Source organism: Microcebus murinus, chromosome 10 (assembly GCF_040939455.1).
Source record: "Microcebus murinus isolate Inina chromosome 10, M.murinus_Inina_mat1.0, whole genome shotgun sequence".
Classification (NCBI taxonomy): domain Eukaryota; kingdom Metazoa; phylum Chordata; class Mammalia; order Primates; family Cheirogaleidae; genus Microcebus; species Microcebus murinus.
Window position 1 is genome coordinate 81,856,339 of NC_134113.1, and position 15,305 is coordinate 81,871,643.

Sequence of the window (15,305 nt, forward strand, 5' to 3'; positions counted from 1 at the left end):
CGGAAAGGATTCTTGCTTGGCACCAGCCAGATTAAATTTGATTAAGGTTCTTCAGACACCTGCGTTTGCTCTTGGCACTCTCTTAGCTGGAATGCACTTCTTGTCTATTTCATTAAATGTCTCATCAGGTCTAATATGTGGCCTAAATTCCACCTGCTCGAAGGAAACCCCACCCATTTCCTAGGTATGAATTAAATGCTTGTTCTTGGCCGGGCGCCGTGGCTCACGCCTGTAATGCTAGCTCTCTGGGAGGCCAAGGTGGGCGGATTGCTTGAGGTCAGGAGTTCGAAACCAGCCTGAGCAAGAGCGAGACCCCCGTCTCTACTCTAAATAGAAAGAAATTAATCGGCCAACTAATATATATAGAAAAAATTAGCTGGGCTTGGTGGCACATGCCTGTAGTCCCAGCTACTCGGGAGGCTGAGGCAGGAGGATCGCTTAAGCCCAGGAGTTTGAGGTTGCTGTGAGCTAGGCTGACGCCACGGCACTCACTCTAGCCTGGGCAACAAAGTGAGATTCTGTCTCAAAAAAAAAGAAAAAAAAAAAAGTACTCGTTCTTCTGTGTCCTATAGCACTTTAGTTGTTACACAAAGCTGACAGCTTTGTACAACCCATTATGTTCAGCCTCAAACTGTATTCATTATGCACCCATCCTTCTCTGCCTCTTTAGGTTGGAAGCCGTTGAAGCTTTTGTTATTTGTGTGCTGGGGGAAATAGTTACAATGACAAACACAAAGATTATTATAAAACCATCTTTATTTAGAATGGTCTTTGAACCTAGATGCGCGTGACGTTTATTTTTGCCTCTCTGTCCTAGAGACCTCCAGGAACTTGATGACAGCACCCAACTGCCCCTGCTTTGCCACTTCTCAGAAACAGCCGAGGGTCTCACCACCATTCGGGCCTTTAGGTGAGCAAACATGCTTTCCTATTGCTGACTAGGCGCTTACGTTATCAACAAATGTTTATCTGCAAATAACTGATCTTTGCTACCATTTTCTGAATGCCCACCGTGTGCTGATTTTGTGCTAAGCCAGCAGTGAGAAAAACGTGGTCAGAAATGATCAGAGTTAGAGTTTAGTCATCTGATGAAATTTTACCAAGAATAAAGAAAGGATGAAGCAACAGATTGGAAAAATACTAGTTGTGTGACTTGGGCGGTGCTTTGAATTCCTTAGCCTCAGTTTTCTCATCCTGTGAAATGGAGAAATCAATCTTGCTCCTTAGGGTCACTGGACTAATTGATATAATGCATGTACAGCATTAATCACAGTAAGTACTGAAGAAGCACCCAATAAAATAAATATAAATAATAATAGTAATAATGATGATCTTAGCAAGAATATTGCTATTACACCAAAGTTGTTTTATAATTTAACCCTGTCTCTTCAATTTTTGTAAACAAAATAATAACCTAAGCTTTTTTTTTTTTTAAGCTACGCATATTTTATTGACATTTTTATCTGAATCCTCTAGTACAGAATTTCTCTGCCTCCTAAGGAATGGCAAAACTCTGTGTGCTCTAAGCTTTTTTTTTTGAGACAGAGTCTCGCTTTGTTGCCCAGGCTAGAGTGAGTGCCTTGGTGTCAGCCTAGCTCACAGCAACCTCAAACTCCTGGGCTCAAGCAATCCTTCCGCCTCAGCCTCCCAAGTAGCTGGGACTACAGGCATGCGCCACCATGCCCGGCTAATTTTTTTTATATATATATTAGTTGGCCAATTAATTTCTTTCTATTTATAGTAGAGACGGGGTCTCGCTCTCGCTCAGGCTGGTTTTGAACTCCTGACCTTGAGCAATCCGCCCGCCTCGGCCTCCCAGAGAGCTAGGATTACAGGCGTGAGCCACCTCGCCCAGCCTCTAAGCTTTCAATTAAGAGTATTTATTAATACTTAATCCTCAAAAAATTATTGGTTGAGTGCTGTGTCTCACACCTGTAATCCCAGCACTCTGGGAGGCTGAGGCAGGAGAATTACTTGAGGCCAAGAGTTTGAGTCCAGGCTGGGCAACATAGGGAGACCACATCTCTACAAAAAACAATTAACCGGGTGCAGTGGTGTATACCTCAGGTCTTAGCTACTCAGGAGGCTCAGGCAGGAGGATGTTGAACCCAAGAATTTGAGGCTGCAGTGATCTATGATTGTGCCACTGCACTCTAGCAGCTTGGGCAACAGAGTGAGACCCTGTCTCTTAAAAAAAAAAATTCCTAACTCCATTTTCCTTTTCAAGTAAGATCAGAAAAGAAGATAATATTACCAAATGTTTTATTTAATCTAGAAAAATTCATATTTTAAAGAATTTTATCTTTCTGCAACTGTAATTGCAAGCATGTATGGATTTTAATCAGAGACTTTCCTAACCTAAGAAATTTATTTTTAAATATAGAATTGGGTCACAAAGTAGACTATAAAGAGGAAACTATCCACAGCATTATATATCACAGAATTTCTACATAAATCCATGTAAATTTCATCATGAAACATGCTTTAAACATTTCTGCACTTGGCCAGGTGCGGTGGCTTGTGCCTATAATCCTGGCCCACTGGGAGGCCAAGGCAGGAGGATAGCTTGAACTCAGGAGTTTGAGACCAGCCTGAGACACCATCTCTAAAGAAAAAAAAATTTTTTTAATAAAAAAAATTAAAAAACAAAAACATTTCTGCGCTGGTATATTTTCCCATCACATTGTGTAATACCTTTCATGGGGGAATGTCAAAACTAGTTATTAACATTCAATATAGACATTAAGATAAAATTTATATTCTAATAGTACCCAGAAATGACGAGTGGTATTGGTAAAACACTATATAAAATATTACTTTTTTCACCAAATAAGTTCTTTCAAGTTAATTTGTTTAAGAAATATTTGAATATTCAACATATGCCAGATACTATTCTTGCTGTGGAATATATAAAGACTAAAAAGCATGAATGGCCTTTCATTTTCACCCCAGCTGAAAGTGACACTGTTTTCTCCCACAGCCCGTACTTGCCATGTTATCCTATTTACTTCCTTTGTGGTATTTATCTGAGTATTTTAAATTATCTTTTATGTTTGTTTGTTGACATGTTGTCTGTCCCATTCCAGGAGAATGTGAGCCCTGTCAGGGGCTCTCCCTGACCCCATATTCTTTTATAACCATTACCTGGGAAAATGCCCAGGACTGAATGCTCAAGAAATACATACTGGCTACCTAGCTAGCATGGACTCTGTCTTAAAGAGCTCACAGCCTAGTAGGAGAGAGGGTTTAAGAAAAACAAAATGGCAATACAGTAGGATACATAGTCTAATATCTGTATCACAAGAAACAACTGTATGAGAAAGCAGGGTAGCACTCTGTCTCAAAGGAATGGGGAGGTAATTATTGAACAACAAACCTCTGCATGATGAACAGTTGACCTGGCAGATAAAAGGGGTGGAATGTTCAAAACGGAGGTGATAGATGTACAAACGCATGAAGATTTCTGTTGTATATAGAAATCAAGAGAATCCAGCATCACTGAAATACAAAGTAAGTACAAAGAAGATGGCCATTGGGATGAAGGTTGAGACCGCAAAGAGAGGCTCATATATAAAGGGTATTGAATAATTAACCTTTAGGGGACTTGGACTTTATTATTTCCATGCTGGAAAGTTACTGAAGAAATACAGGAAAGTGACATGATCAGAGTTGTGTTCATCAGGATAACTGTGGTCTACTGTAGAGGATGAATTGCGATTGGTTAAGGCCAAAGGCAAGAAGATTTCAGGAGGCTGTGACAGTGGTCCAGGTGAGAGATGGCAAAGGCTAGCTCAGGAACCAAGGACCTGGGACAAAGTGAAGTTTTGAGAAATATGTAGAAAGTGGGACTGATGAGATTTAGGGACAAAGTGAATGTGAGGAGTAAGTTTGAGGAAGAAGTTGAAGGTAACTCTTTCTAGGTTTCTGATTCCCTTGAGTAAGTAGTTTTCCAAGTGAGGAAACTGAAGATGATGTGGAGGATTGCAGTAGGAAGGAGGAATCTGGTTATGAACAGATAGAGGTGCTGATGAGATATGCAGGTGGAGATTTTTGTGGTCAGGTAGGTGTATAGGTCTGGAGTTTAAGGGATATTCCAGGGCACCTCCCCACCCTTCCAAGTCCCCAGTGACTATCATTCTATACTCTATGTCCATGTGTATGCATGTAACCCCTTAAATGATAGCAAGTATGAGTATCATCCTCTTATGGATATTAAAGTTTTGGCCATGGATTTGATTGCCAAGGTAGAGGGTGTAGACTAAGAAAAGAGGAGCTTGGACAAAATTTTCAGACTACCAGCACTTAGGGAGCAAATAGATAAAAATTATGTTACAGAAAATATGACCTGCCAATTGCTAACTCTTTAAACAAAGCTGCTTCTCTTAGGCACATGCTTCAGAGTAAGATATATAATATTACTTGTCCCTTCCGACCGCCTTGTATATTTGGCTAACTAGTGCTTATCTCACTGCTGAAATATCAGTTCATGATTATCATCTACTGCGGGAAGCCTTCCCTGAACATTAGAATATAGATTCCATGCTTTTGAGATCTCTATGTTAATTTGTATCCTAAACTTGCCACACGGTATCGTAATCAGCTGTGTGTGTGTGTGTGTGTGTGTGTGTGTGTGCATTCCTCCACAAGATTAGGAGCTCTTTAAGGGCCCACAATGTGTCTTTAATCTTTACCTTCTGAATATTATCAGAGTTAGGCACACAGTAGGTGTTCAAATATTTCATGAATGAATTAAAGGGCACTCCACTGCTCAACCGATTGCTTCCTGCCAATATCGTAATGGCTCTTCAGCTTCTTTTATCTGCTCTCCTAATTTGAACAGCCTCTTTGAGCTCTGGTTTTCCAGTCAACTTCATCAGAAAAGGGCAAGGGTTGGTGCTGCCCCTTGTTGTGGCTCAACCGATTGCCCCTTGTCGTGGCTTCAGGCTTTCTACTAAAACTCCTCCTGACCTACCTCCTCCTGAGCCTGGCCAACCCCAACACAGGCCAGCCTGATGTATCAAATCCAAACCAATGCCCTCTCTACAGAAAGAGGATCCAGGTCTTGGTGACCTTGATCTTGTGACTACCACTTTAGCAAGTTGGTCCCTGCAAAAATTGACCACCCTATGACTGAGATATTAATGGTAGTAAAGAGCAAATTCACTGAGACCTCCCTTTATTGGATATATCCGGAGAGGAGAGGCCAGCACCCAAGCACTTTGCCTCTCTCAAAGCCACCTATGGCCTTTAAGTGGTCAGTTCAGATTTTTGATAGCCCTTTGTCCAAATGATACCTTATATAAGCAAACATTTATGTCCAGTAGCTCAACCCAGGCCAAGGACAAGTCTAGAAGGCCTAAGGGACTTCTGTACCTATGTTTGATCCATATGTTTCCTAGGCAACATCATTGTAGTGGACCTTAATTCAGTCTTGTCCTCCTCCTCCCAAGACTTCAATGATATAACAGTGCCAAAAGTTGTCATTTAGTAGAGAAGACCTCATCTTCCCACTATGGGATGGTAAACCATCTAAGTAGTAGGCAAAGAATCAGGATAGTGTGGATAAATAAAAGCATTTTAAGCATTGTATAATGTTTAAAAGTGAGCGTTTCAAGAATAAATTGAATGGTCAATGGTAGTAAAAACAACAGAAGTAGAATAAAAAGAAATTAAAAGTGCCTGTTGGATATGGCAACCACGAAACTCTTTGCAACCTTAGCAATAACAGTAATGGTAAAGTGAAAGGATTAAAGTCAGAATTCGGAAGGTTGAAGAATGAACTGAAAGTCAGAACATGGGTGTAGCAAGGAAAAGCTACTCTTTCAAGAAGTTTCACTGCAGTATGAAGAAGTTTAGGGAGAGCTAATGAAAAGAAGGAGAATTTTTTTTTAATGTTTGTCTTTTTATTTTGAGAGGGTAATGAGCTTGACATTTTTAAAGACTGAAGGGAAGAAGTGGAAATATAGGCAGGAGGGGACAACTGATGGAGCAGATTTTCATGGCAGATTAGCAGGAATTTGTGCAAGTGCCCAAGTGGAAAGACCAGCTCATCTTGAGCAGTATTTGGTACATAGCTCAACTACGAAGGTAAGGAAAGGACATGAATGGATTCGGGCAAGCTGGTAGGTAAAATAACAGGAAGTTAATGGGTTCAATATATACCTGCCTCTATTTTCTCTCTAACGGACTAAGTGAGGTTATCTCCTGAGTGACAGGGACAAGAATGAGCTAGAACATCTTGAAAGGCATGAGGAAGATTTAAAATAAAAGAGGAAATTGACCAGGTGTCAAGGTTAAGAGTTTTCATTTACCTTCTTCACTGGACACATGAGCAAAATTTAGCATTACTATTTAGCAAATTTTAGCAAAATTTAGCATTGCTCTTTTACATTAGGAAAAATTCTAGGTAGATGTACAAAGAACAGAATCTTCTGTTAACCTTCAATGCTTGAATGAGAGTTGGAAGAAACAAAAGACAACCCAACTTCTTTATAGAAGTTGCCTGCATGATACTCATTTAGTTTAGATCTTCCAGGGTTCATTTTTAATGTAAATATTAAGTATCATTAATATCAACATATTTTAAACCAAAAGAAGTCTTATAAATGTGAGGATGGCCCTGGTCCCATGGATAAAATTCTAGAATCTTTACATTTGGTACTTGTGGTCAAGAATCCAACATGTTCTTTTCCATCCGTCTGTTCCTTTCTTTTAAACTACCCAGAGTCCCCAGAGTCTTTGAGCTCTTTTGGAAAGTTAGTATCTACTGATTAGGCTGCTTTTCCTCCCCTGCGTGGAGGGTTCATGGTGTACTCACACGAAGCAACAAACTCCCTGAAGTAGTTTACCGTGAAGTATCACAGTTAAATTAGATTGAGATTTCAGTGACCTTTCCTATTTCTCTCTCTCTTTTTTTTTTTTTTTTTTTGTCTGACAGAATAAAGGTCTAAGAATGTTCAGAAGATGAGCTGGATGTGGATGAAAAGATACAGACTGAGTGTGTCAAAGTTTCCATTAGGAAAACAGAAGGTTTCTTGCCAAATAGAAACACGCAGAAAGAATGTTCGCTGCATTTTCACCCCTCCCCTCTCACTGCTGCCTCAAACTGTTGCCAACTCCATTTACAAACTCTTTAAGAGTGTGTCAGAAACGATATCCCAAACGAAATGGAGAGTCAGAAGGGTCTCAGAGGAAGCTCTTTGGCAGAATCAGGTGTTTGATGTTCATCTCAAATGTGGTCACCTCTGGTCCCTGTGTCTCCACAGTGTTCTAGGGAGAGGAACCTGTCTCTAGCCCCCTGAAATTGGGGGGCTTTCTGTCCCTTTGCTTATGTTGCTCCTGCTACTTAGAATGCCTTGTTCACCTAAGAAATTCCGCTCACCTCTTAAAACTCATCTCAGATCATCTTCCCTTTTGTCTTTTGTAAAATCTCACTTAACTCTTCCCCTCTCCCCGCCCCTCACTCCATTCATTCCCTACCATCCTGATCCTCTAGTCAGTGCAAATTATAGCCTTTCTTCATGTTCATGTAGCATTTTGTGCACAAGGTCATCATAGGGTGTGTTGCACCATTTTTGCTTGTTGATGCTGTGTTCACCTCCTTCCAGAGACAGTAGACTCCCCAAGGGAAGAGGTCTCTCCTTGGTCATATGTATATCCCCAGTGTCTAGCATAATGTGTCACTTAGAGTTGGCACTTGCTAATTGCTTCTGAATGAATGGATGAAAATCTACCTAACATTGTATCTAGCAAGTACCAAAAAAATGAGCCTTGCATGTATATATCTCTTTACAGTTCCTGTCCACTATGTCAGTAAATCTTATATTTCCATGAGCTTGCCCTCTCTGCCTTTTAGTTATTTACTAGACTCACCCCTAAAAGGATCATCTGGAGGGAAAGAATGTTCCCTGGAGTGCTTGGTCCCACATCAGTGCGTTGCCTTCTGTGCATGGCATTTGGGTCAAGGATACATAACTCAAAGTGAGATCATTGTTTGGCTCTAATTTCCAAATCCTTTGATTGTTGTATATCAGATCTTGCTGTCTGACTGAATTATCTATCTAGTTTGCCATATTGGAATGATCAGATCGATTGGATGGATATCAAGTATCTGCTTTATATTGGCTTGTATGGATTACTTCAGTGGGCCAAGTGAACACCCCACCCAGGATTTCATTCTTTGACACAAGTGATGGTTCATTATAAAGTTTTGCAATTTTATTTGAAGATTTGGTGGAGTTAGGGGTGCTGGAGCAGTCTTTCATCGGACAGGAATCACTGGCATGCTGTCAGATGAAATTTGGCGATTCCTTGAACACATAGCTTGTAGATAGAAAGTCTGTATAAGACAAGCCATGGCTGCAGAGTGTGAATAAACCACATTTTTATTTGGTATTTCCCCAACCTTCATACCAGTTACTTTGAATCGATTATCCAGCTTTCCGTTGTTTCTGTTATTCAGGGAAAATAATTGAAAAATGAAAAGAGACTCTTTGTGATTTAGAAAATACTTTTCACCATGTAGCATAAGTTTCTTTAAGACAGTTGCTCAGATGTTCAAATGGATAAGGCTTTTATTAGCAGTTTAATTTATAAAATAGGTTACACAGATTTGGCATGATTATGTTGAGCATCGAGAATGACCTTAATATGTCAGGGTTCGATATCAATATCTAAACTGTATGTATGCATCATAGAACACTGAAAGTACCACAAACCAAGAGTTCCTTTTATGCAGTGATCATCATTACAAAGAGTTTAGAATTTTGGGGTATAACTATTTTCTCTAACAAGAACATTTGCCACCTCTGATGTACCCCCCCCCCACTTCTTGCCACCCTAGTTTTCTTCTTTGGTTCCCAGAAACAAGAAGCAAAAAGAGAATTTTTTTTTAATTTTATTTTTTTTATTTCGGCATATTATGGGGGTACAAATTTTAAGGTTTCAAAAAATGCCCTACCCCCCCTACCCCCACAAGTCTGAGTTTCCAGCGTGACCATCCCCAGATGGTGCACATCTCATTCATTATGTATGTATATACTTGTCCCCCTCCCCCCTCCCACCTGCCCAATACCCTATTACTGTAGTTCCTATGTGTCCTCTTAGGTGCTACTCAGTTAATACCAGTTTGCTGGTGAGTATATGTGGTGCTTGTTTTTCCATTCTTAAGATACTTCACTTAGTAGTATGGGTTCCAGCTCTAACCAGGAAAATATAAGATGTGCTATATCACCGTTGTTTCTTAGAGCTGAATAGTACTCCATGGTATACATATACCACATTTTATTAATCCATTCTTGGATTGATGGGCACTTGGGCTGTTTCCACAGCCTCACGATTATGACTTGTGCTGCTATAAACATTCGAGTGCAGGTGTCTTTTTTGTAGAGTGTCATTGGGTCTTTTGGGTAGATGCCCAGTAATGGGATTGCTGGCTGTTCCAAATGCATAGTTTTCGTCCCTGATTCTCATCCAGCACCTCCCACCCAACTCCAACTGCGTCATTTGGAAAAGTAAAATAAATCCATAAAACGTAGGTAGAGTATATTGCATTTCTGAACAATTTATTCTGGTTTTTCTAAGACCCTTGCAACATAGGCCATGCCTTGTTTTCATGGCCACAATAATTATTTGGAAACTTATGAGATGATCTTTAATAAAACTTTGTCATTAGAAGGACTCCTTTTCCTGGTAAGGGTATAAGTAAGGAAAGATACACTTGACCACACTATCTCTGCTAAGAATTCAGCAGAGCAGTAGCAGCTGGTCTCTATTTTGAAGAAGGAGTCCATTTATCAGTCATCCCATTCCATCAGAGTGCCACTATGTCGAGTAAATAGTGTAGTAGTAAGTGTGACTGTTCTTTATTACTTCTCCTGCTAACATCATAATATTTTTGTTTTTTTCAGGCATGAAACCAGATTTAAACAACGTATGCTGGAACTGACGGACACAAACAACATAGCCTACTTATTTCTCTCAGCTGCCAACAGATGGCTGGAGGTTAGGACGGTACGTTCATTTCATGATTTTAAAACGAAACCAAACAGAGAAGACATCTGACACAAGGAGGCAGACAGTTGTAAAAATTAGTCTTCCACTGAGATTCAGCACTAGCTTCACATTTTCTGGACTTTAAAATGGCTCAGGTTTGTTTATGTTGTGGCTGGAATTTGTCATAATGTTTTCACTAATGACAAGACAAATAATCCAAAAAGCAAAAATTGATTTTGTGTTCATCAGTCTCTAGATTACATAAGTTAATGGAATGGCAAATATTTGTATAACTTCAATTTTTTTTTTTCCAAAAGAGTACACTTGACAAGCAAACAGTTGTACTCATTTCCTTTATTGAGCTGGACAGGCCTGGGAGAGATGGCAACTTTCTATGCTGTGAGGCGGTGCAGGATCATGTTAGCATAAAATGTAAAAAATGTAAAAAACAATTAATCATCTGTTGCCGTCTGTCCTGTACGATGTAAAAGAACAGGCACAAGCTTTGGCATCACACTTGGTCTAGCAAGTTAATATGTTTGCATCCCAGCTTCTCACCTATAAAACAGGGATAAGAATATGTACCTTGTGAAAGTAGCAGTATTAAAATTCATATAAATCCCCTAGTGCATTGATTGGCAAATGCGTTCAAGAAATGTCTTTTGAATGTATAAATGAATGAATAGATAAATAGAAACAGTACCTACCCTGGTAAGTAGTTTATAAGTCAATCAACAGGAGTATAAAATGGGAGACAGATGAGATAGATGTTCTGGAAGGGAAGGAATATAGTTTGCAGTCTGCGGCAAGAATAAGCTACTTTGATGGCAATGGTGAGTTGACAGTAATTTTTTTAATGGTTATCTGTCAGTTTTGAAAAGAAAAAGCAGGTTTATCTGTACTATTAGAAGACCCTTATTCTCACTGATGATGTTTTTCTGACATATGTAGGCTTTCTTTCAAAACTCAGCATACCAGAGAGGGGAGATGGTAAAGAGAATTTGATAAGGTTGAAATGAAGGAGGCCAAGTTAACATCTAAGTAGTTGATTGACAGCTATAGTTGGATATAGAATCTTGGACACCCTGGTGAGCTTGGATTATCATGATTTCTCACTAGCTTACAAAGATTCTCTACTATTAAATTAGTCATTATATAGAAATTCAGCAACATGGCACAATTATTTTTCACAAATTTTTGATAGAAACGTTGGTTGTCGATAAATTCCTTCCAGGCAGCTGTGAGATATGGAAGGAGGCAGGGCAGAGTTTCTTGAGAATTACTCACAGATAACATAAAGGCAAGTCAAATATTGCTTAGGATTTATCACAAAACCAAAACACTATTCCTAGGCCCAGACCATAAATCCTAGTTTTAAGCTTCTGTTTGTTGTGAGGTTTTCTTATTTCTGTTTTCTCTAAGGGAAAATAATAATATCTGATGAATTAATGATAAAATAGCTTAACGAAAGAATGTCTCAAAATTGTAAGGGAAATATGTTAGTAGTTGCCTCGGTATCTGATTTTCCTGAACTTGAAGATCCAGCACGTCTTTTAAGGGGCAAGTGTGTTTACTTTGAACTTGAGGTGAGAGTCACACTGTGACTCCCGTTCCTGCTCTTTAGCACTTTCTACTGTCAGGTTAATGGATAAGTGCTGAACAGGAACCTTCAAGCAAACCATATGCTCTGTTCTTGTAGCCAGAAGACAAGATATTAGAGCCTTAAGACTGCCAAGAAAGGGAAGGTCAGGATAAATTAGAAAGGAACAGCAGCCAAAATCAGAATGTTTTAGTCTAATTTGACTCACAACCCAGTACTTTAACCCCATGTGAAAAAGCAGCTGAACCTACTGGAATATAAACAAATCTAGCTCCACTTGCAGAAAACCATAGAAAATACTGACATTTTAAACAGGAAGGACAGAAGCTGCCATTCATTTTGTTACTTTATATAATACATTCGTTATTATGTATCCTGTTTGCTTTCTGTGTATTATAATCCTTCCCAGGTTTGCTATCTGATTTCATCACTATAACACTCCCTTAAAAATGAACACAAAAAACTAAGGAGTCTTTTGCTTTTATTTCCGATGGGTCAAGGTAAATTTTGACAAGAAACTTTTGTTGATTTATTGCAAAGTTCCAGGCCTATTTGCTGACAGGGTTCAAGGTCCTTTGTGTATGATTTGTCTCCATCTGTTGTATTTACGTGTCAATAAGTTTAGATGGATATGCATGTGATGTGCACACACGCACACACAAACACACACATACAACCCTCTAGACAATCCCAGAGATCCATAAGACCAATCAGATTCCCTCTCCTTCTGCCTTTCTGAATACACCGAGAGTTTACAGTATATTCAGAGGAAGAGTCAGGAATACTTAAATATAATTTAATCCAATTATGCTATAATCCAAGCACATATACCATAGCGGGAGTGTTAAATAAATTAAGTTGGCGACTTCTAATGGGGAGTAACCTTTTCTCCCAATTGTACACATACAAATGACCTCATTACCACTGAGCTCCTGTGGGCATGTCCATGTCACTGAAGACGTGGTTTTAGTTTGAAATAACTGGATCTCTGTCAGAAAAATGAATGTTGAGATATAGGCCCTTGGAGACTAGAATGTGAACTGTTCTGTGAACCCCACATCTGGACATATTCTGCCTTGAAAGTCATTAAAAAAAAAATAAGTAATGAAAACTTCTATTTGATCCAGTATGTGTGCATTGATCTTATCTACGGTATCAACACAGCCCCCCGCTTTGCCTATCTTTGCTATAGTACTCGGTAAATTATCGTAAATATTTGCTTATAGTAAACATTCTTAGAGTTTCCAGAGCAGAAACACAACTAAAATGATGTAAGAAACCTCAAAAGGGTCAATGCAGAGGGCATACATTAGAAGAGGCAAGCAGGGTTTCTTGATACGGGCTTCACCAACATTAATGGGATCCGCTCAGAGGAGAAAACCTGGTAACGTAACTCTCTGTGGCTGTATTTCCCTTCACTTTCTCTTCATTCCCGGCCTCAGCTTTCCAAAGCCATGCCACCCCTCTTGACAGAAAACCTCAAGAAGAAGAAAGGGAGGGAAACCAGAGTAAAAAGAAAACTTGTATTGAATTTGAGAAGTTGTCTGAGCCCCATCAAAATGGTTTAAAAACCTATAGCTTTTTGCTTCTTTTCTCATTCATATTAAGTAAGAATTAAGACAGTCACGTTTTATTCTTTTCCCCTGGGTAACGGAAGATTTAGCCTTGTCCACCATATTCATTTCATATTCATTTCGAATTAGGAAAAAAAAGTAAAGGCCACAACATGTTCAAATCCCAAAAGGACAAGCGTCTAAAAGAATCACATAATTTGGCTGGTAGAAGAGTAGCTAGACTGTGGCCACCCGGGTTGCTCTGGCAGCAGAGGGGACTGTTTTTCCTTTGGGTGCCAAGTGAAGCGGGCCCCGCTTGTGTGCAATGTGTCACCATCGCCTAACCTTTGAATGCTGCTTACGTTCTTTTGTTCAGCCCAGTGTTTTCCCTTCATCCCTCCGCGCTAAACAATTCCAGTTCTTTGGCATCCGTGTTTCCAGTTGCGAAAGTTGTGTAACTCTATCTAAAGGCTGTCTTTCCAAGGCTTTGTCTTGCTGTGTGGTGAAAGGATAAAAGAAAAGAAAATTCACATCGAGAAGCCAAAAGAAAAAAAAAAAGAAAAAGAAAAGGTCTTCGGAGTCAATAGGCTAACGTGAAAATAGTCTTGAGGGTGAGCTTGCACAAGAGTCTATTTTGTGAAATAACACAGAGTTTTTGTGTGTGTTCACAACTCTACTATAGACAGGTGTGCACTGGTCTTGTAATTTGGAGGCCCTGATATAATCTCCCAATGAATGGTACCATAGGCATGTACTCTTGAGAGCTATGTGAAGGAAGGAAGGAGATTGTATATTTTTCAGCTGTTCTTAAGCATTGACAAATCTGCTTTATAGAGAATTACAGTTTTCATCATAATCCTGCATATAGGCAGATGTCATTGAATCACTAGAGATCTGGCAAGAGGCCTCTCCTTGTAACATAGGAATCAAAGACTTCTCTTCTGGAGTGCTGAATTCACAAAATTGCTGGATGTCATAATTTAGCACCACACATATAAAACGCCCTGTGTTTGTGCCCTCTTTTGAAAGTGGATAATTCATATATGTACTAGTTTCTTTTTCCTAGGTTGAATTTGTCATTCTGTTGTATCATCTTGACAGGAGGCACTTTACACCGAATAGATTGGGTTGGGGTGTGGGGGGCCATAGCAGTAAAACAAATGCTATTAATGAGCTCTAGGAATTTGCTCTCCTGTGTGTGAGTTATTCAGACCACCTGCTTCTCCTTTTCTTATTTATTGCCTTTAAGCCAGTTTGCTGCTCACATATTTGTGGAAGAATGAAAAAAAAGGTGTAAGCATAGGGTCACTTTGTGATTCATCAAACTTCTTTAATGGTAAAGGAAGTGGAAAATGAGGAGATAACATAAGCTTTTATATTATCTTTTAATTTCACATTTTAATACTACTTTAATATTTGATGGGAAGTGATTGGAATTTAGTGATTTTGCTGTGAAATTTCTTGATAAACATTGTACACAAAGGAGTTTCATCCCCTATGCAGCTCAAGATAAAATTCTGATCAAATGCCTCCCCAAAATTTTCAATTCCTTAGAAAAAACATTTTTCAGCTGTGGTAATAATCCAAGAGTGAGCTGGAAAGTAGTTATTATAATTAAAAGAAAACATGAATAGCACTTTCTAAAAAAAGTATAAAAGAATATTTTTATGATAGATATAATAGTGTTGTTATAGATACTAAACTACAGACATATTGGCTTTCAAGCTATCATAGCTCTTTTAATTTAGTATATTATAGATTTTGAAAATGGGTTCATCTCCTGAAAATTTTGCTGCAAAATATATACCTCAAAAAGCTATGCCTTCTTTTTCCTGAAGTGTCAAACACATTATCTGTGAATGTGTGCATATTTTAATTACCAAATAATTAATAAGTAGTTTTGAAAAATTAGCCATGTGACAGAGGTCCACAAAATATATATTGACAATTTATTGATCAACCTTCTCTTTTTTTCTTCCTTCATCTGTTTTCTCTTTCTTCACTTGCTGGCTCTTTCACCAAGATAAGACTACCTACATGTTACCATAATTATTATTTTAATTCAATAGAAAATAGTTAAAATTGTCATCTAATTGAATCCACCATTTTTTTCTATACAACAGATGAATCCCTGAGCCCAGTATAGTATACCGTGATTT

The 15,305-nt window shown here is 38.9% G+C and overlaps 1 protein-coding gene across 10 annotated transcripts in view; it reads left to right on the top strand.

Moving 5' to 3' along the window:
• Positions 1–15,305, top strand: part of ABCC9 (ATP binding cassette subfamily C member 9) — a 146,797-nt gene that overhangs the window by 109,036 nt on the left and 22,456 nt on the right. For all 10 annotated transcript variants that reach the window (XM_076007603.1, XM_076007604.1, XM_076007600.1 and 7 more), the window contains 2 exons: positions 818–910; positions 9,909–10,011. In XM_076007603.1, coding sequence (XP_075863718.1) covers positions 818–910; positions 9,909–10,011 — 196 coding nt within the window. The remainder of the gene's footprint in view (positions 1–817; positions 911–9,908; positions 10,012–15,305) is intronic.